This window comes from Carassius carassius, chromosome 43 (assembly GCF_963082965.1).
Source record: "Carassius carassius chromosome 43, fCarCar2.1, whole genome shotgun sequence".
In the NCBI taxonomy this organism is placed as follows: Eukaryota; Metazoa; Chordata; class Actinopteri; order Cypriniformes; family Cyprinidae; genus Carassius; species Carassius carassius.
Genome location: NC_081797.1, coordinates 23,008,417 through 23,035,631, shown reverse-complemented (window position 1 = coordinate 23,035,631; position 27,215 = coordinate 23,008,417). Strand labels below are relative to the sequence as shown.

The 27,215-nt window shown below is 38.5% G+C and overlaps 3 protein-coding genes across 3 annotated transcripts in view; 2 read left to right on the top strand and 1 right to left on the bottom strand.

Annotated features, from left to right (window-relative positions):
* The window catches only part of LOC132125334 (histone H2B), a 471,182-nt gene that overhangs the window by 139,070 nt on the left and 304,897 nt on the right, over nucleotides 1-27,215 (top strand). The window lies entirely within an intron of this gene.
* Nucleotides 6,617-26,830, bottom strand: LOC132125320 (piggyBac transposable element-derived protein 4-like). Its single transcript, XM_059536693.1, has 3 exons — nucleotides 26,614-26,830; nucleotides 25,652-25,735; nucleotides 6,617-8,803 (listed from the first exon to the last, which is right to left on the bottom strand). Exons 1-3 carry the CDS (start codon nucleotides 26,757-26,759, stop codon nucleotides 7,201-7,203), a joined length of 1,833 nt encoding a protein of 610 aa, XP_059392676.1. The 5' UTR covers nucleotides 26,760-26,830; the 3' UTR covers nucleotides 6,617-7,200.
* Nucleotides 23,341-27,215, top strand: part of LOC132125338 (histone H4) — a 155,476-nt gene continuing 151,601 nt past the window's right edge. The window contains exon 1 of the mRNA XM_059536717.1: nucleotides 23,341-23,344. The gene's annotated coding sequence lies outside the window, so the exon portion shown is untranslated. The remainder of the gene's footprint in view (nucleotides 23,345-27,215) is intronic.

Sequence of the window (27,215 nt, the reverse complement as noted above, 5' to 3'; positions counted from 1 at the left end):
TTAGAAAGCTAGTTAGTACTATGTACTAAATTCAAGTGTGAGTGGAGAAATACAAAAGGGTCCTCAAATGAAAAAAAAAAAGTTTCAGTACAATAATGAAGATAAGAACATTTTGAAACATTGATGGTAACATTCTCCACCCCACTGTCACATGTAGCGTAAATTAGATCTGACTGTAACATCAACCTTTACATGATAATATAATATGTAAAGGGAGTAGTGACGTGTCGTTCGTGAACGAATCGTTCTTTTTGAACGAATCTTTTAGGTGAACGAATCGTTCTCGTTCACGCAATCCACTGACTCATATTTCTCGTTCACTGAAGTTCCTCCCTCCACAGCAGCGCGGCGCTATTAGCAGCACATGCGCAGCTCGGTGAACCGGGTAGCTGTCATAGACTGCGTTTACATGCAGCCAATAACCCGTTCAAAACCGGGATATTAGCAATAACCCGGTCGCGCACGGCCATGTAAACACCGGCAAAAACCCGGATATGCTCATATCCCGGTTTTTAAAAACCGGGATATTATACCTGGGGCTTTTCTAACCCGAATTTTTGGTCTTGTAAACGCGTTTCGGCATATCCCCATCAAAATGTGTGTTCTGCGCATGTCGCTATCTGCCTATCGCTATAGATAGACTATCGCTATCTGCCCCAAACTATTCATTATCCGCCTGCTGCTGCTGTTGTTGTTGTTGTCTTTGGATACAGGAAGAAGAATCGTAAATGACGCATATTGCGTCTTGTTGTCCGTACGTCCAGACGCTAACCGTGCGTCGCTGTGTACATCGGGATTGGGGACTGATTACACACTCCATGCATACAGGAGTAACTCTCTCTGCTCACGCATGTAAACGGGTTATCCCGAATGTTTCAGAAACCCAAATAGTGACCTTAACCCGACCATAACCCGAATTTTAACAGCATGTAAACGTAGTCAGTGACAGTCAAAGAAATGGACACAGCGACCCCATTGGATTCAACGGAGACAAGTGAAGTCAATTAGAAGCACGCACTTCCTGGGGGTCGGGCGTCCTGCGCAGACTCAAACTGAGCTTGATGACGTAGATATCACGTGAGAAACCTGTAAATCTTCTAATCGCTGTGCCAAGAGAAATCTGAATCACCCACCGAATCTTCCAGAGGAGGCAAGCGTGAACAGGAGCACAGTTTGGTAAGTATCCTGATTAATTTCGTTCACTACATGAACGAATTCGTTCACTACATGGCTAGCGGACCCCCACCTGCTGTTAGCATTCCATTGACTCCCATTCATTTTGGCATGACTTTGACAGCGAAAAACTTTACATCTGAGGTGTTTAAAGACTCCATTTGTCCATTAATTATTTCTTAAGAAACACGAAAATGTATAAAAAAAAGCTCCATTACCTTATATCTTACGTTATGGCCCCATAGCAGTTTTTGTAAAAAATAGGCTAAAGATTGCGTCATAACCTGCGACTCTGTCGCACAGTAGAGAAATTACCGTATGGACAGGAGGAGAAGCTCGCAGACAATCTTTTACTGTCTATGAGGCTATCAGGGGGACGTGGAGGCTTGAAGTCAAGGGAGAGCCCATAGAGAGTCCATAAAAGCAACGTGACAAAATTGTTCAACAACGTTTTGAGGAATTCAGTGGGTGATTCAGATTTCTCTTGACACAGCTATTAGAGGGCTTACAATTGTCAGACAGGTTGCTCACGTGACATCTACGTCATCAAGCTCAGTTTGAGTCTGCGCATTACGCTAGACCCCCAGGAAGTGCGTGCTTCTAATTGACTTCATTTGTATCTGTTGAATCCAATGTGGTCACTGTGTCCATTTCTTTTCCTATGCACACATTTTAATAAAACATGCTCGGTGCACATACATAATGTCAAGGTTTCTTTTTTTTGTATTTTCTAGTTTAACATTTTCAACCTTAATAATCTCTAATTTACTAGATGACCTTCCATAGTCATTTTACAGGAATTGCCCCGTTTGATCTTTCCCGAGGGAAGCAACTGACTCACATGATGAGATCTCTCAGAATAACACTACAGCGAAGACACATCAGAGGAGCAGGAACATATATATATATATATATATATATATATATATAGGGCTAGTGAATAAAAGAGTTATGAACAGAATCAGATCCTTCTAAATTAGCAACAAACATGATTTTATTGAATAAATTCAGGAGTAAAATTAAACCAATTAACTGGCTAATTAGAAGAAAATATATTGATCTGTGAGACGTCTGAAGAGTATCTGCTCAAATTCATGACATCAGAATCATAATGTATACTTTATTTGCCATTGTTTTCAACAACTCTAGCTCCTTACAACAAAATTAAAGAAAACAAACATAAGTGAAATTGAGATAAAAATATAAGTTACATGTAGATGGAGTAACACACATATACATTATATATATGTAAAAAAAAAAAAAATGTCAGCTTTACTTTTAGGAATGCCATATCGACCCTGGCAAAAAACGGTGGGGACATGTCCCACCCGCAAATTACGCCTACGGATGTAAATATGAAAACCTTAAACGGGTGTTTTGACCCATATCTTGAATTTTAGGGACATTTTCTAGGCTCCATCGCGCAGTAAGTTGCTGCCCTGCCTCATATTAGTCATCAATCGACTGTATGAAATGGCAGATGATCCACAGAGGTCTGGGGTGGGGCAAGTGCAGCAAATGCGTTAATCTTAACGCATTATTTTTCTCCATATTTAACTTATCTCATGAACGCATTAAATTAACAGCCCTAAGACTGCCTAGTGTGAGTACACCCTAATTATTCTCTACACATCCCACACACACACACACACACACATCCGGAGCCCCTAAAGGGTCACTGTGGTGGAAAAAAATTTGGGGTGGGAGGAAAACTTTTTTTTTGCGTTCCCTTGAGAAACTTTTGCGTTCTCTCGCAAAGATATTTGCATTCTCTCGCAAAACTTTTGCGTTCTCTCACAAAACCAGCTGAGTTCAGACAAACACTTGTTTACTTTACAGCTTGTAGTGGTTCATACAGCTCCATAAGTCCACAATGGAGCGGTTCATAGAGTTTTGTTTTGAAAAAGTGCATGCTTAAGTATAGTAGACATAGTAAAACGCTAAATGTTAAACACTGTGATGAGAGCCGAGGGAACTGAGCGAGGCCGGTGGAGCCTGCACCATTCACCGGTATCGAGTCCCGCAGGAGCTTTGGAGGAGGGACTGATGACAGTGTTGGACGAGAGAGGACCAGGCTCTGACTTTATTTTGGGTTTTGGTTCTGTTTGTGTGTGACAGTCGTCCATGAGAAGGGGCTGTCGCGCTCTTTTAGGTATATTGAATTATTAAAGTTTTGTTTTTGTAAAGTTTGCCGGTTCCTGCCTCCTTCCAGTGACTACGAACGTTTGTTACACACTGGGTAACTAAATTTAGTACAAATCCAAATGTTTCCATATTAGCAATGTATTTGAAGCTAAACCATTATTGATTAAAATAACTGGGCTCTGTACGTTCCAATATCGACAGGAAAAAAATCATAATGAACAAAAATGTGCAGCACTGGAGTGGGCCGGGGCTCACGCTATACGGTACAGACATAATACAGATTAAATTTACTGTGTAACATTATATCTGTATTGGTGAAGATTCAATAATATAAAAGATTATAATAAAAATGTTAAAAAGTGAGCACTGTTACGTTCTCATTTCGCTCTGGAACCTATACAAGAATGCAATTTTCCCTGAATATCCAAAATATTGCATAGCCTATGTGACATTGATTTTATACAGTCGTGGCCAAAAGTTTTGAGAATTACATAAATATTAGTTTTCAAAAAGTTTGCTGCTAAACTGCTTTTAGATCTTTGTTTCAGTTGTTTCTGTGATGTACTGAAATATAATTACAAGCATGTCATACGTTTCAAAAGATTTATCGACAATTACATGACATTTATGCAAAGAGTCAGTATTTGCAGTGTTGGCCCTTCTTTTTCAGGACCTCTGCAATTCGACTGGGCATGCTCTCAATCAACTTCTGGGCCAAATCCTGACTGATAGCAACCCATTCTTTCATAATAACTTCTTGGAGTTTGTCAGAATTAGTGGGTTTTTGTTTGTCCACCCGCCTCTTGAGGATTGACCACAAGTTCTCAATGGGATTAAGATCTGGGGAGTTTCCAGGCCATGGACCCAAAATTTCAACATTCTGGTCCCCGAGCCACTTAGTTATCACTTTTGCCTTATGGCACGGTGCTCCATCGTGCTGGAAAATGCATTGTTCTTCACCAAACTGTTGTTGGAAGAAGTTGCTGTTGGAGGGTGTTTTGGTACCATTCTTTATTCATGGCTGTGTTTTTGGGCAGAATTGTGAGTGAGCCCACTCCCTTGGATGAGAAGCAACCCCACACATGAATGGTGTCAGGATGCTTTAATGTTGGCATGACACACGACTGAAGGTAGCGCTCACCTTTTCTTCTCCGGACAAGCCTTTTTCCAGATGCCCCAAACAATCGGAAAGGGGCTTCATGGGAGAATATGACTTTGCCCCAGTCCTCAGCAGTCCATTCACTATACTTTCTGCAGAAGATCAATCTGTCCCTGATGGTTTTTTTGAAGAGCAGTGGCTTCTTTGCTGCCCTTCTTGACACCAGGCCATCTTCCAGAAGTATTGGCCTCACTGTGAGTGCAGATGCGCTCACACCTGCCTGCTGCCATTTCTGAGCAAGCTCTGCACTGGTGGCACTCCGATCCCGCAGCTGAATCCTCTTTAGGGGGCGATCCTGGCACTTGCTGGACTTTCTTGGACGCCCTGAAGCCTTCTTTACAAGAATTGAACCTCTTTCCTTGAAGTTCTTGATTATCCAATAAATTGTTGATTTAGGTGCAATCTTAGTAGCCACAATATTCTTGCCTGTGAAGCCATTTTTATGCAACGCAATGATGACTGCACGCATTTCTTTGCAAGTCACAATGGTTAACAATGGAAGAACAATGATTTCAAGCATCACCCTCCTTTTAACATGTCAAGTCTGCCATTCTAACCCAATCAGCCTGACATAATGATCTCCAGCCTTGTGCTCGTCATCATTCTCACCTGAGTTAACAAGACGATTACTGAAATGATCTCAGCAGGTCCTTTAATGACAGCAATGAAATGCAGTGGAAAGGTTTTTTGGGATTAAGTTAATTTTCATGGCAAAGAAGGACTATGCAATTCATCTGATCACTCTTCATAACATTCTGGAGTATATGCAAATTGCTATTATAAAAAAAATTAAGCAGCAACTTTTCCAATTTCCAATATTTATGTAATTCTCAAAACTTTTGGCCACGACTGTATATACAATATATTTTCAATTACAATAGTCAATTGTAATTGTCTCCTGTAAAATTACAGGAAATTCCTGGCAACTGAGTTGCAGTAAATATACAGTAAATTAAAATAAATTACAGCATTTTACTGTAATAATGCTACTATAATCACATTAGCACTGCTGTATAAATACAGTACTATATTGTACAAAAAAAAAACAGTATATTACCTGTATATTACTTGCTGTAAATTCACGGCAATTAGTTGCCAGGAATTACCTGTAAAATTACCTTTTTAACAGTGTAGGCTAAATGTCCTAGGGGGTACACAATTGTATAAGGTTTTCAGGATTTCATGTAGCCTATAATTTATTAATAAAATGTATACCAAATTCTGTCTTTTTATACCACTGTCTTATAATGGACTAGTCCATTAATAAAGCATTTTCTTTCTAGGGATAAAGTGCAATTTACCGGGTTACGTTCATATTCTTGGCTATTCTGCTTGTCTGTATGCTTTATTAATAAGTTGTTTACTGAATTTAGTCATCCAGAGTGTAACAAACGTTCGTACTCATGGGAAGAAGGAGGCAGGAACATTCAAACAAAACTTTAATAATTCAATATACCTAAAAGAGCACGACAGCCCCTTCTCATGGACGACTGTTGCACACAAACAGAACCAAAACCCAAAATAAAGTCTGAGCCTGATCCTCTCTCGTCCAACACTGTCATCAGTCCCTCCTCCGAAGCTCCTGCAGGACTCGATACTGGTGAATGGTGCAGGTGCTCCATCGGCCTCGCTCAGTTCCCTCGGCTCTAGTGTTTTACATTAAGCGTTTTACTATGTCCCAAAACCGTGCCTTAATAAGCATGCACTGACAATTTCTCAGAGTTCAAAACAAAACTCTATGAACCGCTCCATTGTGGACTTAGGGAGCTGTATGAACCACTACAAGCTAAACAGGAAGTGTTTGTCTGAACTGAGCTGGTTTTGCGAGAGTACGCACATATCTTTGCGAGAGAACCCCAAATTTTTACACTCACTCTTGATTTTTTTCCCACCACAGTGACCCTTTAGGGGCTCCGTGTACACACACACACACACACACACACACACACAAGCACACACACACACACACACACACAGAGTCTCTACACACCCAAGTGTTGTCCCCGCACTCTGGTGCGATCCGTGCCGTGATTGTGCAGGTCTCTTATAGGAAGGTGCCTGTTATAATATTATGATTGAGGCTCTGGACTCTGAGCATAACTCGTTTTTCTAAAACTATAAAATATTTTCTATAAAAAACGTTAATGTCCTGGCAGTGACAAATGGCTTGTTTTAGATTTAATTGCATTAATGTTATAAGTTGAGATTTGACAATGTGATCAATCACAGACAATGCGATTAATCGCAATTTAGAAAAAAAATAATCGTAGTCCAGCACTAATAAAAATACATGTGATTGTTAATCTTACTACACTACTAATTCACTACATTAGTTTACGTTTCAGATAATCAAGTCACCTTTATTTATATAGCACTTTTTACAATGCATATCGTTTCAAAGCATACTTACAGTATTAAACAGGGAAAAAGTGTGTTGAAATAGTATATGGTTCTCCTCTGGCCGGACAAAGCCGGCAGTTTAATTCTAGTCTGCTACCGAGTCAGGCTGTGCAGAGGAGTCATTTGGTTCCTGTGGTCTTGTCGTGATGGCCTTGTTGACCAGGTCTTTGGAGGGGATCTGTCTCTATACTCCACATTTATTATTAAAGATAATGACCTGCTTCCCAATAGATCTGCCAATATGGAAATTAATCTTCTAACATTTTATTTTAGCTGCACACTTATGGAAATTGGAAAAAACGCCACATTCAACGGCACATTTTTCAGCTCCCAGATTTGACCACGCCTTTGTGCCATTCCTGGAAACAGTTTCTGTTCAACTGAAGACACAAGTGAACGTCACAAGCCTGGCATTTCCAAGGTGTTTGTAGCCTCTTTCCATGCACTGTCTTGCAATGTATACAATTCCGGCGACCGACAGTAGCGTTTCTTCTGTCGTCTGAAGTCAACTCAGCTCCTGGGATTGGCACATGCTCTGTGCTGGACTGTTCTGGTTCTGCTTTCTTTGACACACCACAGAGCTCTGCAATAAGCTCCTCCATGAACTCTTTGCGAGTCATGTTTCCAATCAGCTCTTTATGCAACAGGAAAGCATTAGTGGAAGCAATGTCCAAGAAGTGTAGAAAGACTTTTCTGTACCATTTCATGGCTTTGTGCTGTATGGTGTAAAACTGCAACAGCTGATTGGAGAGGTCAACACCCCCCATGTGGTGGTTATATGCAGACACAGGCGCAGGACATGGTAAAATCTTTGTCTTCCATCTATCTTGTACTTTGGCTTTCCTTTTCACTCGGTCTCCTGTATAGGCAGCATGTATGGTGGAACAAACAGACACCACTTGCGTGTCCATCCACTTCACACACACAAGAGGCCCGTCCCGAATCCACCTGATGGATCCCATGGTGGAGTCGCTGCTCAGTGAATTATCTGCAGTCTTCGGGAAGTCCTTCCTGTGGTCTCGGTAAATCCCACAAGCACCAAACTTTAGAGCAAACAAGTCGGTGAAGAGCTTTGGACTTGTGTAGAAATCATCCATGAACAAATGGTACCCAGAGCCCAAAACTTTACGATCCAGGAGAGACATCACAGCATCATACGAAAGCCCACGGTCTGCAGGAAAATTATTCTTGCCCGTGTAAACGGAGAAGTCCAAAATATATCCATTTGATGAGTCTGAAAGATCAAAAAACTTGAAGCCCAACTTTGTCATCTTGGTTTTTGAATGCCTTGTCACTTCTGTATTTGCTCTGCATGCCACCAATCTCTCATTTACAATTAAATTTCTTCTAGGATGATAGAAGGCTTTGCATGCAAGACGAATCGTGTCCATGAGGGGTTTGATCCTGAAAACATGGTCATATTCAGCTGTGCCCCTTTTTTTGTCGTTTTCCTTGTCTGCGTCTGGGTGACTCATGTGTACATTCCAGGAAATGGTGCGGTATCTGTCCCTTGACATAACTGTGGCAGGAAAAGGCACAGAGAAAATGGTGTCCTGCCGCCAGTAGTCAGCGATGGAGCTCATCTTCACCGCGGCCATGTAGAAAATGAGTCCAATGTAGCTGTAAAGCTCATCAACACTGACATCTGTCCATTTGTACTTGCGGCCTTTTGCAATTGCCCTGGCAGCCTGAGCATTTGTGTTGTGGCACAGGTTTTCCATGGCGCTCTCTGTGAAAAACAGTTTGAAAAGACTCATGGGAGAGTGTGAGTCAGCAGCAGACAACTGTGGTCCTGGTTCCCGAGTAGGCAGGAATCTCAGAGTCTGTGGAACCTGGTCAACATCAGTCTCTGCTTTCCATGAAAAAATCTTGACCTTTGAATGGTATTTCTTTCTCTTGGAAGGTGTTTTGTCATGATCCTCACATCTATAAAAAATAAATAAATAAAACAAAGTAGCAAATGTGAGCATGTTGACAGGATCATAGCCCTACTGGAAAATTAATGTAATACCAGCTTAAACTAGTTGCTGATCCAAGCTGTCTATTAGCTGGTTATCAGCATCACCAATTTGGACCAGCTTGGCCAGAATAGCACTAGCTCAGCCCAGCATCACCAACTCGGTCATGCTCCAGCAAGCTTTGGCAAACAAATGTACAAGCTATCGTGCAGAGGTGGAGGCAACCTATGGCATACATGCCAACATATCATAGGCACACAAGCAATAGGGAAAACTGCATACAAACTTGCATATAAATTTTATTAGGGATGCACAATATATCGGCCAGCATATCCTTATTGGCCGATATGTTAATTCTTCTTTTATCGTTATCGAACCGATAAGAGAATTTGGCCGATATCTTGGAGCCGATAAATTAATCATTTCCTGCGGAGACACTTCAAATGTGCACTATTCACCATGATGGTTTTTAATTGCTTGTAATATCATTGTAAACACTTAAAAAATGAATATACAGTGAACTGCAAAGTGCAGGGCAAGTCTGTAATATTATAATGACATTATTAGCTACTGTAAAATAATGGAACAGAATCTTTGTTTGCCCGTGTTTTAGCGCATGGTTAAGGGAAGAGCACATCCACAACAGATCCACACGACTAGAACAGTTAAGTTTGCTTGTGCATTTGCAGTCTTTTGTGCAATTGTACGTTGTAATATTGCGTTTATTTTATGCATATAAATCAGATTTTTCTCGTATAGAATGTGTTTGGTTAAGCTATAGCCTATAGAGGGTTAATAGAGTGTGTCAGTTTGCTGGTGATCATCTTTAGCTCAGTGCACACAGCTCAAACAGCAGCTTACTACATTAATAACTATGATTGAGATTGTCATATATAACATTATAATGAGAACACCATTACAATAAAACGTTATGAATTTGTTTGATTTGGTTTCCGTGTTTCAGCGTGTTGTTGCGGGAAAAGCAGAGAGCGCATCCACAACACAAGTTAAACATTCTGATTAGCACGTAACTTCACATTTGGTGCATTTGGTCTTTTTGTACGTATATAAGTTGTAATATTATATTCAGGTTGTATAAATATCTGAATATATGATGCATTTCCCTGTGTTGAATAAGCTGGCAGCACTTCAGTTCACCAGTGTTCATTCAGCTCTTCAGCTTCAGCACACGCAGCTTGAACAGCAATACACAACATTAATAATTATAATTGGGAAAATCAAACATAATATTATAAAAGAGAAAATTACCATAATAAAAAAAGAAAAAAAGTTGTATATTATTTGAGTTTTTTTGCCGTGTTTCAGCGCATTCAGAGCATGTCCACGACACATCTTACTATTCGGGTTGTAGCGCGGGTGCATTGCAATATTGGAAATAGGCTACTTCTGTTTTAAACCGTGAAGGCGACGCAATAGATATCATACAAGCAACATGCAAACTTTGTGCAAGTCAAACTTATGCCGGTGAACGTCTTTCACAATGATAGTGAAAGTAAAAACTGACAGCACTTTCAGCATCTGACGACACATTAACAGTGCGTAACAGGTTGTTTTTGAAGGGTTACTGAAGTGTATTTTATTTAGGCTATAGGCCTATAATTCATTGTAGGCTATAATAAACCTGTTTTAAAAGACACTTTTAAAAACATTTTCATTGACTGGCCTAAGCTAATAGCCTAATTTGTTATTTTCTTCATAGGCTTCGAGTCACAGCGTGTCAGTTATATGGTGATATGCTATGACATTGTTGTGAAGCAAAATAATTGTAATTTTGACAATATCTCTGGCTATAGTCCTTATATATGCTGGACCTCTTTCAACACACTCCATCGTCTTAGGGTTTTTTTTTTTTTTTTGCAAGCAAGTAATGTTGTCCAGTAACTGGTTTCTATTATTTAAGCATTTTTTTATTTATTTTTTAAGGCTGCTTTGTTTGATTTAGGTTGAAGTGTTTAATTCCTTTTAATGATGAGACTTTTATGGTAATCAGGCTCTCAAAAATTATGTAAAAATGTGGAATTAGATTTATCAGCCAACATATCGGTTATCTGCTTTCATATCTAAAGAATTATCGGTTATCGATATCGGCCAAAATTTTCATATAGGAGCATCCCTAAATTCTATCCTTGCAGTCAGCAGCTGTTGCATTGTTTCAATCCAAAAGAGGTAAAATAAAAATCGCCCATCCATAAAAATAAAAAAAACTCACTCTCTCACTGCTCCGGTGGGTGAACAAAGGCCTCCTGCAGCGAATCGATGCATTTTTGTAAGAATAATATCCATATTTAAAACGCAATAATTACTTGAAACTAGCTTGTGCTCACCGTTGTAAACAGAAGCAGTTCCAAGAGAATTGTGTATGAGGTCAGATTTGCAGGATTTGTAAAGAAGAATGTCAGAGTATTTCAATATAAGCCAAGAGGAGACTGGTTTTCGTTTGCTAAAGGAAACTTTTTTTCTCCTTTGCTCCTGTTAACGAATACTGGTTTTCAATAGATTCACCAGCACATGCACAGAGCTGACCTCATACGTCATCAGCCCAGAGCTGCCTCTGTGTACAACTGTTGTTGTAAACTAGTTTAAAATGATTATTACATTTTGAATATGGATATTTTTCTTACAAAAACGCATCGATTCGCTACAGGAGGCCTTTGTTCACCCCCCGGGCCAGTGAGAGTGAGTTTGAATTTTTTATTTTATTTTTATGGATGGGAGATTTTTATTTAACCTCTTTGGAATGAAACAATGCAACACCTGCTGACTGCAAGGATAGAATTTATCCTTTTTCCATTTTTTGTATGGATTTTTATGTCACTTTTTTTTGACTGAAGCAATGCAACACCTATTGAGTGCCATGAAACAACCTGAAAGGTCAAAGGACAATTTTAAATATAACTCCAAGTGGATTCGTCTGAAAGAAGAAAGTCATATAAACCTAGGATGCCTCAAGATTGAGTAAAACACAGCCTAATTAAATTTTTTGTGCGAACTTACCCTTTACGACAGACTAAAGAAGAAACAAAAAGTTAAATGGATCATAACGCGTCATATTTAAACTTCCCATGCCTTGAATTAATTTTTCATGACTGAGACTTGGTTAAAAGATACCGATATTAGGGAATAATAAATAGACCAATATCCTTTGCGTATATTATACTTGTTCAACGGATCACAAATCTCACGGTTCAGATCACATACAGTTCAGCAAGAAAATAAAAATATTTAAATTTCAATTTATTACTGAAAGCGAAGCACTTTTTTGATAACACAGCAAAAAAAACATGATTTAAGAGGCAAGAGGCCAGTAAAAATAAGAACAAAGACAAATTACAAGCATAGATAAATACAACACAATATGTTACAAATAAAATAAGGTTGGTAGTATTCAAATACAGAAATGTAATAAGGAAAATAACACTGCATAGTGTTTAGTGAATAAATCAAATACAGATTTTGGTAGCACTTTATTTTACAGTCCTGTTCCCCATGTACATACTTATATAGCAATTATAATAACTAGGTACTAACCCTGAACCTACCCCTAAACCTAACCCTACCCCATGTAGTTACCTTGTATTACCAGAACTTTCTTAGATAAATACACTGTAAGTACACTATAAGTACATGTAAGTACACGTACTGTAAAAAAAGTGCAACCCAGATTTTTATCACAGCCGTTTTGTTGTTTGATGTCCCTTTAAGACCTGATGCATGGATCCGACATAGTGATACACATTATATCCCATTTCTTTCTCTGTTGTTTCCATTCACTTGAGACATAACCGAGTTTAGCTGAATGTTTGTCGAGATGGGTATCGTGTTATAATTCTGTGTATGTGTCTGTTCAGAGGATTCAGAAGATGCAGGAGCATCATGATTTTTGAGGGGGTACACGGGGGGGGGGGGGTTAGGGTCATGCTTGTCATGTGAAACGGCAGCCACGATAGCACTGTATAACTGATATAGGCTTATGTTTTATTTATTTTTCCTTTTTATTACAAAACAATTCAAACGTGCTTACTATATCAGGAAATATATTGATTCTCAAATATGTTAAGTAAACGCCTTTATATATTGTTAAATGATCAATAAATGCTGATGGGTAAAGTAGACTAAGTGTAATCTATTAACTACACATAAAACTCCGTCTTTTTACTATAAGTACCAGATATGGTACCAGTTATTAATTATAACACTTATTTTACAGAGAGCAAAGAACATTTTCATTCAGTCTAGCCAGAGGTCAGGCACTCTGAAAAACTCCCATCAAAATCACTGAAACGGTTTACACTGCAAAATGAATATCTTACTTACATTCATACGCACATCTGCATTTGATGTTTCTGAAGAGAGAATTTGGCAGATAATTCAGTCAGCGAGCAAGTGAACAAAACACCACATTTCAGCAATGACTCATCTGAATGCCTCTGATTAGGAATTACATTCATAAGCTCAACAGAATTGTGTCTGATTGGTTATGCAGTGCTGTACGAACGCGTCAGTCTCTGGCTCAGCGCCTGCCAGCAAACGTAGATTTGAATTTAGCAGCTGATGCTGTGCTGCACTGAACAATATAATCACACTGGTGTTATTGTATCTATATATATATATATATATATATATATATATATATATATATATATATATATATATATATATAAAAAAATAAAATACCGTAATTCCTCAAATAAAAACCGGGTAGTCAAATAAAAGCCGGGCCTCTTATTGTGGCCGGGGGGCGTGGTCAACACGGACAAATAAAGGCTGGTCTTAAATAAAGGCCGGGGGAAATTTGTGCAGCAGAGCCAGATAACGAACGTACACGCCCACTGCCGGAGCGTTTCTCGTTCTCGAGTCAAGAACCGGTTGCATCGGTTTTCGGATCACCAGTACACTGAACCGATATCCGTTTCTGTCGGACACGTCCGAGCTGATGATAGCTCCGGTTGACTGCTCACTGACAACATCAGTCATTCCTCCATGTTGAATGAGTGACTCCTAGCAGGCTCCTGATTGGTTACCGCGGCGCGAATTGATGCCAAAGTTCAAATTTCGCGTCAAACGCTAAATGCACAAAAAGCACCATTCGCGCTTAACGCGTGTTTCACACGAAACGCTCAATTCATGTGTAAATTCACATTATTCGTGTGAACTAGACGCACGAATGAGGCGAATTCGCATCTTCCGCGCTGCGCTAAATGCCTAATTCGTGCCACGAGACCTCCAGACTCGCGCATACGTGCCTTTGCATTGACTTAACATTTAAATCATTCGCGCCAGACGCTCTATTCGCGTTTGGTGTGAACACAGCATGACACGGAGCGTGTCTGAACCAAACTGTTTTTTTTTGGTGATTGATTCTGAACTGATTCTGTGCTAATGTTATGATCTCTGTCCACTGGAACGCTATCGCTTTTAATTTAAAACGGGTTATTTAAAACAATTGCTTATCAAACAGATGGTATTAGAAATAAAGGCCTGCCTCTAATAAAAGCCATGACACCTTTGAGAAGAGGATTCAGTTCAGTCTGAAACGTGTGTGCACGCTTCATGTGCATGCGACTGTGCACCTAGAGAACAGCTTGCGAGTAACAAAGTTTCCTTTTGCCTTTTCTCTCTGGAATAGTTTCGCTTGCGTGTGTAAATATTAACAAATTATATACTTGTACTCTATTATGGTTAAATTATGCAATTAACCCATGGATCACATGCATGCCGAATCGTGGGGCTTGGTCTGTACAGATCTCAGATCACCTATGATCCGTTTAAACCACTAGTATATTACAGTACAGTGTCAAAAGTTTGGACACTTTCCCATTCCTGTGTCCAAACATTTGACTGGTATTATACAGTATATATATATATATATATATATATATATATATATATATATATATATATATATATATATATATATAAAAATACAGTATATACTAGTGGTCACCCAATATATTGCCATGGACGATACATTGGCCGATATTTGCCAATTTTTTAATATCGGCATCAGCCGATAAGCTGTTTGGTCGATGCGTTCCAGGTGGGATTTTGTTTTTGACGTCACTGAGAATGTTGGCTCCTGAGCACACAATGCTCACATTCTTCCTTTTATTCAGTAATAGTAATAGAAATAGTAGAAATAGTAATTTATTCAGTAATTAGTAATAGAAAAAACATACTTTGTCTGCTGTCAGCATTGAGCAAATACGCATTTATATAATTTAAACAAATCTTTGAATGTCTAATAAAAAAAAATAAAAAAACGCTTGCAAACTAAACTCAGATCCAGTTGTGAGCTGTGCATGTGTATTCTGCATGATCGCTTGTTCTCTGCGAGACGGTTGGTCAATGTGTATTGAATGCTGCTGACAGGAGTAGAGTTCTGCTTGACCAAACTCTAAACTCTGGAATAACCTACCTAACATTGTTCGGGAGGCAGACACACTCTTGCAGTTTAAATATAGATTAAAGACCCATCTCTTTAACCTGGCTTACACATAACATACTAATATGCTTTTAATATCCAAATCCATTAAAGGATTTTTAGGCTGCATTAATTAGGTAAACGGGAAACCGGGAACACTTCCCATAACACCCTATGTACTTGCTACATCATTAGAAGAATGGCATCTACGCTAATATCAGTCTGTTTCTCTCTTATTCCGAGGTCACTGTAGCATTCAATGATGAACTGCCTTTAACTATCATTTTGCAGTATTGACACACTGTTTTCCTAATGAATGTTGTTCAGTTGCTTTGACGCAATGTATTTTGTTTAAAGCGCTGTATAAATAAAGGTGACTTGACTTGACCAGAAACAAGCTTGATTGCAAATTATGCTGCACTTAATGCATTTGTCATATTCATGTCATTATCACTGTGTGCTGTATGTAAAATGAGTGTTACCTAGACTTTATTTAAAAATATATAATGCAGAGAAACTTCACAAAATACTGAGTGCCCTGTTGGTTACAGTGTTTACATTATTTTTAATTATATTTGTATTAAATATTTATTTATTTGTCTTCTTAAGTATAAGTATGTTTATTTAACATTATTTTTATACATTTTCAAATCATTTAAAACTCTTAATTAAACTCAATGAAATTATATAAAAAAAGTAATAAAAAAATAATAATACTATATTGGTCGACCACTAGTATATACATAAACAGAATATATACATAAACTTTTTTATTTTTGCAATGATCACTCAAATGTGTTGATCAAACATAATAAAGGCAGGGCATTTAACAATTTAACAAACTGTACAGTATTATCCAAAATTAGTCTAACATCATTGCACTGAACAGTAAAGTTTAAGTTTATTAATCTTGAATTCAATTCCACTAAATTTTATTCCATTGAGGTTTATATCACTTAGGAACATTCATTCACGGATTTGCGCTCGTTTGTCTTCACACACAGACGAAACTTACTAGAAGTAGGGGTGTCAAAATTAATCGTTTCTACGGTGCATCGCGATGCAGACGAGGACGATTCGGTTTCGGTTCAGTTATAGCCCATAACCGGTTATAATGTACTGACGCATTTCTGACGTCAGCACCGCGTGCTTAGTCGCGGCATACAATGGCAGAGGGAGGCGAAACGCCTGCGCGTGCAATAAAAAATGCTCCAACCACTTTAAAAGCCGACATTTGGGCACATTTCGGCTTTTATCAACAACACGGTAAGCCCGACCTTGACAAGACACACGCTGTGTGCAAATCATGTCACGCAAAAATAAAATATGCAGGGGGTAATACCTGCAACATGAGAAACCACGTCAGCCGTTTTCACCCCGAGCTGCAAATGCCTGTCAGTGCCATTTTGGATCCAGCTCAGCCAAAAATTGATCAACTTATATCAACGTTGCCGCCAAACTCAGTGAGAGGGCAGAGAATTACCAGAGCAGTGGCATCTTTTATTGCAAAGGATATACGGCCCTTTTCTGTAGTGGAAAACCCCGGGTTTCGCCACCTTTTAACAACACTGGAGCCGCGATATAAGCTCCCCTCTCGCAGCCACTTTTCAGAAAAAGTTATCCCGGAACTCTACCTCGAAACCAAAGCCCAGGTAATGGCGTCAATGAGCCAAGCTCATCGAGTTGCAATAACATGTGATTCCTGGACTTCGGTCGCGACAGAGTCGTATGTGACAATAACGGCACATTACATTAGCGATGACTGGAAGATTTTGTCTCATGTGCTGCAAACGAGAGCCGTTTATGAGTCTCATACGGGTGCTCATCTGGCAGAGCTACTGTCTCATGTCGTGGATGAATGGCAGCTATCACATAAGGATGTAGTGCTTGTAACAGATAATGCGTCGAACATGATCGCTGCAGCTCAATTCGGAAAATTCCCTCACGTAACATGCTTCGCGCATACGCTGAATCTGGCATCACAGCGCGCGCTTAAAGTGGGCGCGCTCTCCAGGCTTTTGGGCAGAATCCGACGAATATCAACATTCTTTCATCGCAGCACCACAGCGAGCCACTGTCTGAAAGTGAAACAGCAATGTCTTGGCCTGAAAAATCATAAACTGATTACTGATGTTGCCACAAGGTGGAACAGCGCATACGACATGGTCGAGAGGTTCCTGGAACAACAACCTGCAATTTGTGCCACCTTGCTGTCACCAGAAGTCAGAAAAGGAGAGACAGATCTGTGCACTCTTACTGAAACAGATGTAACAAATGCAGAGGATGCTGTGAGGGCATTAAAGCCAATGAAGGATGCAACAACACTGATGTCAGAAGAGCGCAATCCGACAGTTTCCCTCGTTGTTCCTCTACATGCGCAACTCCTCCAGAATATGTCAGACACCAACGGAGACTCGCATATGATCCATGAGATCAAGAATGCAATCAGAACAGATCTCCTGAAGAGGTACAACAGTGAGTCACAGAAGAGGATCCTTCATACAGCCTCTGCCCTGGATCCCCGATTTAAGGGAATGCCTTTTCTCACAGAAGAGGAGAGATCGGAGGTATACAGAGCACTGACAGAGGAGGCTGCATCCTTGGAGGTAATTCTATCATGTTTCTTTTACAAAAGGCTATATAAAATTAAAAGCTCATAATATTAATAGTAGGTAAAATTTGTTCAAATGTTAAGTAATTTAAATTTATTTATTATTATTTTTTATTTATTTTTATTAAAACGGAAAAAATTATAATTCTCATATATTATGTGAGCTGTTGTATTGACTGACTGCACTGCCACTGTCCTAGTTTAATTGTATTTTCAAATACGTTGTTCAAACACAGGGTACACCTAGAATGACAGAAGTGGATGAAGCACCTGAGGGAACAGGAGAAGAAACCTCCATTGAGGACAGGCCCTCTGCTGCTCCCAAACGAAAGGCCTCATCGCTGCTTGTGGGTTTGCTGGGACAGTCTTTCACTGACACTGAAGGTACAGTAGAACCCAAGATTCCCTATGTCCTTGCTAAGGAGGAAATGGAGGCATACTGTAAAGCTCCATCTCTGCCTCTCACTGAGGACCCTTTGAACTGGTGGTGTGTCCATGAGGTCATGTTTCCTCTTCTCTCTCGGCTGTCAAAGCGATACTTGTGTATCCCAGGCACAAGTGTGTCTGCAGAGCGAGTTTTCTCCACAGCAGGAGATGTGGTCACTGCTAAAAGAAGCACTCTTAAACCAGAGCATGTGGACCAGTTAGTGTTCTTAAAGAAAAATTTACAAATTCCCACATGCTGAGCAGTTTGTGATGTTTCAGGAAGTTCCAGTGCCCAGTGCTGTTATTTTGTTTTCTTTTATTTTGTGTATTAAAAAACACTGCTGAAGTGCAGATTTAGTTTTTTGTATATTGATTATATTCAAGTAGGTTTGGCCTCTTGTTTATTTTGGTTTGTAATTTAATTTCATGTTTATACATTTGTCAATATTTAAATGTTTTACAAGAAAGTACACTGCACTATATAAGTATTTAAGTACACTCCCTGCATTATGCACTTTAAGTACTTACATTTGTGTGTTCTAATCTAATGCTGCTGTTGTCTTCTGTGCCCAGACTTGAGTTTTATTTGATGTTTGATACATTCAAGAAGCGTGTTTCAGGTAAAATTAAAGGTTCAGTTCATATATCTGACTGCTTGTATTTATTGACAAAATTGTATACATGTGAAGCAAAATTGAAAAATAAGGATGCAGTGCATCATCAATGCATCGAGATAATCGAATCGAACTGAATCGATGACTTGATAATCGTAATCGAACCGAACCGTGAGACCAGTGTAGGTTCACACCTCTAACTAGAAGTGTGGCATAATACACCTCTGTAAATAAATACAATATAAATTCATGTCTTGTTCACTTTAATGCCCTTTGAATGTAACGTGTACATTCCCTTGGAACTGGAATCATGGCAGAGTTTAATGTGAAGTCCACATCGCAGGGCACTTACAGTCAATACAATGCTTGAATTTGTTTTCATAAAAAAAAAAAATAATAATAATAATTCAAATACATTGCAAATATGGAAACGAGAAATAACCTAAAAATACATCTAGCAAAACCTGTGCCCACTCTGTCCTCGTCTGTACAAATGCACTGTCACCATCTAATGCATCTTTAAATGCTGGATTTTTAAAAACAAATAGGCCAAAAGGAACGCAAAAATGCAAAATCTGATAAATCGCATTTGGTTATGAATATGATATTGCGTAGCTTGTCAGTGAACCGTAATAAGTGCCGCTCCATTTGAAAGCAGGTGATGGACATTTGCTACTAATCACAGAACCGGCTTTACTGATGAGACACACATGACAATCGCATGAGATTAATCGTGCAGCCCTTATAAATATATATATATATATATATATGTATATATATATATATATATATATATATATATATATATATATATATATATATATATATATATATGTATATATATATATATATATATATATATATATGTATATGTATATATATATATATATATATATATATATATATATATATATGTATATATATATATGTATATATATATATGTATATATATATATATATATATATATATGTATATATGTATATAATGTATAATAATAATTGTTCTTGTGGCATAAGTGGTAGAAAAGCACAAGGTTGTGGCTTTGATTCCCAGGGAACATATGTTAGGTAAAAAAAATCTCTCTCGCGGAGCCAATAAGGAAGTGACTAAAACTGCAATTCATCGACTGGCCGGTTGAGGCTGGCTGCAAAAGGGAGTCAATCCCTATGTTAAAATGCCCAACTTTACAGCAGAAAAAAAAACATGTTTACAGCCTGGTGCAAAAAATTATTATTCGTCTAAATTGCTAATTTTGCCCTTCATGACAACTGTGATGGGGTGAATGTTTTTATAACTCATCCGTTTAAATTATATTAAGACTTAAAGTTCTGCATAATTAAGGGCGTGGCCACTTGAGTGACAGGTGGATTGCCGCTGCTGACACTGCCGTCGCGCTAGGTGGGCGTGGCTTCAGCAACTAGCTCCCGCCTTTTGCCCATTTTTGATTGTCCGCGAGAGTCGTGCGGTGACGCACTGCAAAGATGGCGACGGACCGCTCTGCACACTTTGAGCTTCAAAAACGCTCTTCACGAGTCTACGGGTGGACAGGAATATATATATATATATATATATATATATATGCAAATACCGTATTTTTCGGACTATAAGTCACACCTGAGTATAAGTCGCATCAGTCCAAAAATACTTCATGATGATGAAAAAAGACATAAGTCGCACTGGACTATAAGTCGCATTTATTTAGAACCAAGAACCAAGAAAACATTACCGTCTACAGCCGCGAGAGGGCGCTCTATGTTTTCAGTGTAGACTACAGGAGCAATGAGCAGCATAGAGCGCCCTCTCGCTGCTGTAGACGGTAATGTTTTCTCGGTTCATGTCAAATTAATTTTGATAAATAGGTCGCACCTGACTATAAGTCACAGGACCAGCCAAACTATGAAAAAAAGTGTGACTTATAGTCCGGAAAATACAGTGTATGTATATATATATATATGAATACCAAAGACTTTTGCACTCTCTCTATGTCTATTATGAAAACTGGTAAATATAACAGTGAAATTCCCTAATAGCAATTCCAAACGACCATAGTCTATGTTTCACTATTCAAATATCAGCGCTCGAGTAAGAGCATTTATTCAGCAATCACAATCGCAAACAATGCAGTCGAGATCTCATGACAGAACACAGACTGGCTGAATGACGCTTTCATTAGATCGCTAAACTCCAGCTTGTTAGCGTTTTTAGATCATCGTCGGCGGCGCTTCAGTAATGAGGAGGAAGCACGTACGTATGGTTGCCAGATTACTTGAAATAAGCAAACACCGGGCAGAAAATGTATCCTTGTAACAGCGAAGCTCTGATTCGGGGATTTAAACTATTATTATTAAAACTAAATACAGTAATTACAGATTCACTGTATGTATTGATAGATTAAAGCTTACAAATATATAACGTAATTCAGATTAAGAGCTGCGATTGATTTTTTTCTTTGCATTTTGGCAAGCACCAATCTGTCACTTTATCAACATATTGACACACATCTGATTTTCTCCCAACTTTTCTCGTGCACTTAAGACATAAAATGTGTTTAAGTAAATACTATTTCATATGCCTAGTCTATATTACTGATATGCTACTGATTTTTCGCTCTGTTACAGCTGTTGATTCCTTCTCAAAGTTGAAAAAAAGTTATGGTCTCCTCAAGATATAAGTTTGTCACTCTATAGTAGAGGTTGACGTGTGTTTTGCACTGGCCAATGACGATATTGAGAAAAAAGGGCAGCCAAAGGCCGATACATGAGGTCAATTTCTTTCTTTCTTTCTTTCTTTTTTTTTTATTTATCTCAAAGTGAGTTTAAGCAAATTATTATTGCAGGGTACAAGATAGTAATAGTAGTAGTAGCCAAATTTAGAGTAACAGTTCTGAAGCATGCTTTTTGTTCATGTTTACTGACAGACACCAGTGTAATCCACAGACTGCAGATTAATTCTCTGCCAGCAAGAGGTGCTGTTGGAGCGGAGAAATATCGGTTTCCGACCGTAAACAAACGCTGTTCACAAACTCTACTTTATCAGTTATTACAGGAAAGACAATTAAAATACATTCATGTAAAAACACGCACGGGTCATTTTAATTTTGAAACGAAGTATAAGCCTTTTGAATAAAACTTTCTGTGGTGGTCAGTTTTGATATAGTTGACGAGCCGTCACAAATAACTCAATGTATAGTAAACACTGGACACTAGTATAAGTAAAATGGCCATATTGATAAAAATAAAAGATTTTACACATATTTCACAGCCTGCTGCTTATAACTTCTTAACGCCCCGTTCACATCGCAAGCAACATAATCCCATTTATTTTCAATAGAGAGTTGGCGACTTCTGGCGACACAAGCAACAATGACCGTTGGCGAAGGAATGTGGACGTGTCAAGCGATGCGAGTTTCGTCTGAATTGAACATGTTTCTACTTTCACATGCAAAGTATGAATACAAGTATGAACACTTACAGTATGAATATGATAACTTTCCGGCATCAATTCTAGTAGGGTAAAATGTAATTGCGCTTTTGAATCGGATCAATCGTTCGATTTCTACCCTACAGAGTATTCAAGAAGCTGTGTGAAGGACATTCATTTGACTAAGGTACAGTAAACATATCTTTACTGATAATAAAAGTATTTTGATGTTTAACTATAGCCTATTTGTTGCAGGCCTAATGCAATAACGCAACATTTAATGCAGACCATATAGTTCTTTTAGTACAATTTCATGGGCTTAGCCTAGATTGCTGGTACGGATACCTGTACTTTTCTTATCTCAATATTTTCTTATTCTCAATATAGAGGATTTCCTTCCAATAGTTCATGTATCATGAACAGTGAGAGATCTGCCTGCTACAGTATTTTTCTCTGTGCGTCCATCTTCAGTGTTTCGGGCCTGTGTCAACGCCCATGACATTGTGCAAGTCCAGAACAGAGAGTTGCAATAAGGCAAAAAATATATATATAAAAAATGGCCGGTTGCCGATCGCATAAAGGCCAAAGTATTTTTCGTACTGCGCATGTGAACTCATCCATCCTTGTCATCTGCGGTTTAGTTTATACTTTTGAAAGCTGTACAGACGTGGCTGTGCGCGAGACGCAATGGAGCGCTGAATGTGAAGTGTACCCGGGCTTTAAGTTCGCCCATCCTACACACACATGACTGACTGCTTGCTCACAACAACAGGAGGAGGAGGGGTCAGTGTTACTCTCTACACTGCACTCAGTCTGAGGGATTCCTACTCTTTCAATCAATGAGGACACATGGAAAACAGTATATCAATATCAAATATCAGTGGTTTTGAAACCGCGACATTTTCAAATCGCAGTATACCTTGAAACCGGTAATCGGCCCATGCCTACTCAAGATATAAGGTGTCACCCTACATTGTTTTCCCTGAGTCAGTCAAGTTGTGTGAAGGACATTTATTTTACAATAAGGTCATTGTGAACTTGCTCATTAAAAAAAAAAAAAAAAATACTTGTGTCATGACCTCTTTTTGCAACCTCTTTAATCATTAATGTAATAAGATGGCATGTGATCTACATGTGATTACTTTTCATCTGTACTTGCTACCCACCAATAGTCTCTTTGGCTGGATGGACTAGATGCCTTGGTGTCTTTTAGAACTGTACAAAGTAGCTGTATCATCAAGAAGGAGGCTGAGCCTTAGCAGTGTTATACGGTGCCTTGATAAGGATTTATTAATAAAAATGAACTCAATTTGATCAATTTGCACTAATATTAGTGTTCTAATTTATAAATTGGAGTTAATCAAGTCTTGTTTATAACTGTATGTAGGACACACATCGGAACCAAAGAAAAGCTGCCTTCCTTCGGAGATAATCAAGATGTGTGATGTAAGAAAATATGTTTACACATTGTTAATGTACTACTGAATTCATTGAAGACCAGTATGTGTTGGGAAAAAGCCAATCTGCTTAAATATTACAATATATTTATTATTATTATGGCTGCACTTTATTTTACACTAGGTGTACTTATGGTGAACCTACATTGTACTTATCTAAGAAAGTACTGGTAATATAAAGCCTGGTTTCCACCGCTGTAACTTTACCCAGGAACTAGGGACTTTGGCCTGGTACTTGGTGTGTTTCCACCACAGGAACCAGGAACTAAATAAAGTTCCGGGTAAAAAAGAATGCCCCTCAGAAAGTCCCTGCTGGCGAGGTGGTACTTTTTCAAAGTTCCGGAACTTTCGGGGGCGGGATTTGGGCGCTAAAACTTCCTGATTGGTTGAGTTCACGCAGCATTGTGACTTCAACCACCATTTAATCGGATCAACATTTTCAAAATATTACTGTTATTGTGTCATGAAATGTAATTTTAAAAGTATTTCAGGCGAGAATGTAGTTTTTTAAAACTCAAATCTGTGGTTTATTTATAAAGACAGCGCCTATTTAAAAATGTGTTTCGCCGATCTCGGAGACGGTCAGCTCCATGCGATCAGCGGGAGCTCAGTGATCATGTATCCACCGAGAGCAGCCTCTCCTCGGCTAGACCTTCTGATGTGTGCCTCTGGATCTGATGTCTCTTTAGTGGTTAAACATAATATATAATTAGTTTTGGGTAAATCTAACAGGTTATCTTTGGTCTGTATTCAATTTATCTATATGTTAAAATGAAAATAAAAAAGGCAAATTGATATAATATTTCGTTTCATTGTAATGGCTGTATATATACTCATATCCCTGAACGAAGCACATTTCTGCAGCTGTTATTATGTTTAAATGAAAACGAAAGGAGGCAGTGGTATTTGATATCCCATTTTGTTTTATTGTAAATATACAGTGAGGAAAATTGCAGTACTTAATGCGAGCTGACTGAAGTTATCAAGTACGCTGCTGTTTGCAGAATTACTGGATTTGCGTCGTCACAGACATCACACTCCCGAGTCGAATGCAAGTCCAAAATTTGCATACTATGCATTTTTAAAATCTGTTTTCTTAACAAGATCTGTATTCCCAAACCAAATCTGTATTCCCAAACCAAATCTGTATACTGTATTCCCAAACCAAATCTGTATTCTCAAACCAAAATTAAAGCTTGTACAACATTGCTTGAATTTATTTAAATAAAAACGTATACATTTTAGATTTGAGCAGACCAGTTACAGTTAAGTTTTCTTGATCTGATAATGTAACATAGCAAGTCGTTTTAACTCAAAGTTGAAACCACAAATGACCATTAGTTTAATAAACTGTGAAGCGTAACATCTTGAGTTGAAACATCTTGAGTATCTTTAAGTTGAGGTAACTCACATGTTTAAGGCAGCAGGTGAACTTTCGTTTTTAAGTTTAACCAAATTGAAATGTTTTACAGTGTAGCAATAATAACCGTATGTGTGTTTTCTTAATTTCTCCAGTATCGAGAACAGAACCGGAAACATATTTCATTATTTAGCCCTGATTAAATTACAGGTTTTGGTACCCATCCCTAGTCGGGAGCTGACCAATTTAGTGAAATTCGGCTCGAAAGGAGTAACAGCACATGAAGTTGCAAAATTATTTTACAGAAAAATATTATAGCTTATTATTTGTTTTCTAATTTTTTTTTAATTAATGTAAAAACTAAAATGTATTGTAAAACTGAACATTTTTATTTTTTATTGTGTTTACCATGCTGGGCCTCGTCTTACAGCATACAAGCAAAATTAAACTGTTAGATGTAAAATGTCAGGTCAGAGCATACTTACTCATTAAGATTCTCAACCGCGTTGAAAACTGAAGTAGGTTTGTGTGTCGTCCTTGTGTGAGGTGCACGTGAAGGCACCACTTTCCTACAGAAAAGTATGAATAGTTGTTAACCTGTATTAACTTGGGTTGTCCAAGCCAACATAAGAGCATGCATAAGTGATTGATAGTTTATAGCAGGGGTGTCAACCTCAATTCCTGGAGGACCGGGCCCTGAAATTGAGTTTGACACCCCAGGGCTATAGACAATTTTTTTAAGATATTTGCAGCGGAGATGCAAACTCATCAACAGTGGAAAAGGGATTTATTCAATCCCAATTATACAATTTATTCTGGATGCATGAAAATACTTGAATTTCTTATAAACTCAAAACCATTTTAACAGATCTGTAATTAAACAACTTGCACTAGACCTGGAGATAAATAATAGGAAGTGTGACAAACAAAATTTGGGTCTCTTTTCTGCATATAATCCATTTACAGTTTAAAGAAAAGAGTTCACTCGCGTTAAAACTCCTGTTATAGGCTAAATGAATTAATTAATCTACACGCTGCACAACGAATCTCTTATTTACATAATTTCCACCCTTAATCGTTATTATAATGAGATGAATTCCGAGCATGTGGAAATCTGACGGAAGTAAACACCTCTGATTGGCCATCGCTTTCAAACACGCTGTAAACAGAAACCATTTAGAAATCAGAGCACACACACACACACAATACCTATGTTGGATTCAAAACTAGGTGACAAGTTTGCATCCCTGCTGTAAGCAGAGCTCTGGTTAGTAAATTAGACTGTATTTCACAGTAAACACCGACCAGAATCCATCCAAAACTACGCTACTGCAATATAACCCATCCATCCGTTTTTATTTTAAATCGGACAAAATGAGCTTGTAAATGTATTGTGTAAGGAATATGCGACTCCAAAAACTAATGTAAATAATAATAAACAACTCACTCGTCCGAGATTGTATCCTCTGCTGGATCAAATCGTTCCTCAAAATGCAAGCGTTCATCGTCGTACTCTCCTTCTTCTTCGGAGGAAGGGCTGAGCTCTTCCTCGCTGTCCAGGCTGGTCTGGGTCTCGCGTGCGCGCCGGGGCATCCTGATCAACCCAATATTAGTGCTGATGTTCTGCTTTTCACGTTTTGGCGGTAGGCAAACTGCTTCCCTTTGTTGTTCTTCTTCTTCTTGTTTAATGGCGATTAACTCCAAAGGAGCATTATCGCCACCTAATGTGTTGGATGGCAAATTAACCTTGGGTGATAAGTCTGAAGTTTAAAACTATTTCCTCTTCCTTCTTTCACAAATGTACCATTAACTATGTTTCCTTGTTGAACCCTACTCTATCATCCCACATACATCATCATTATTTATCATACCTGCAATAGAAGTTTCATTGAGCTTCATCCGGCGCTGCGTGTTCAGCTCCCTTTGTTATTTGTTGTTCTTTTGAGTTTAATGGTGGTTGACAAAACCAGCATTGAGGCTTTTCCGCCCCTCCTGGAACGGGTAAAATGAGACAGGGGTAGCTGCAGCCTGGAGCAATGGGCGCGCCGA

Excerpts from the sequence above, each read along its gene's own strand:
- LOC132125320 (XM_059536693.1), bottom strand. The coding sequence starts at position 26,759 with ATGCCCCGGCGCGCACGCGAGACCCAGACCAGCCTGGACAGCGAGGAA. Across the intron at positions 25,736-26,613 it reads GAGGATACAATCTCGGACGA|GAAAGTGGTGCCTTCACGTG; the intron begins GTGAGTTGTTTA and ends ACTTTTCTGTAG. Across the intron at positions 8,804-25,651 it reads GCGGTTGAGAATCTTAATGA|ATGTGAGGATCATGACAAAA; the intron begins GTAAGTATGCTC and ends TATTTTTTATAG.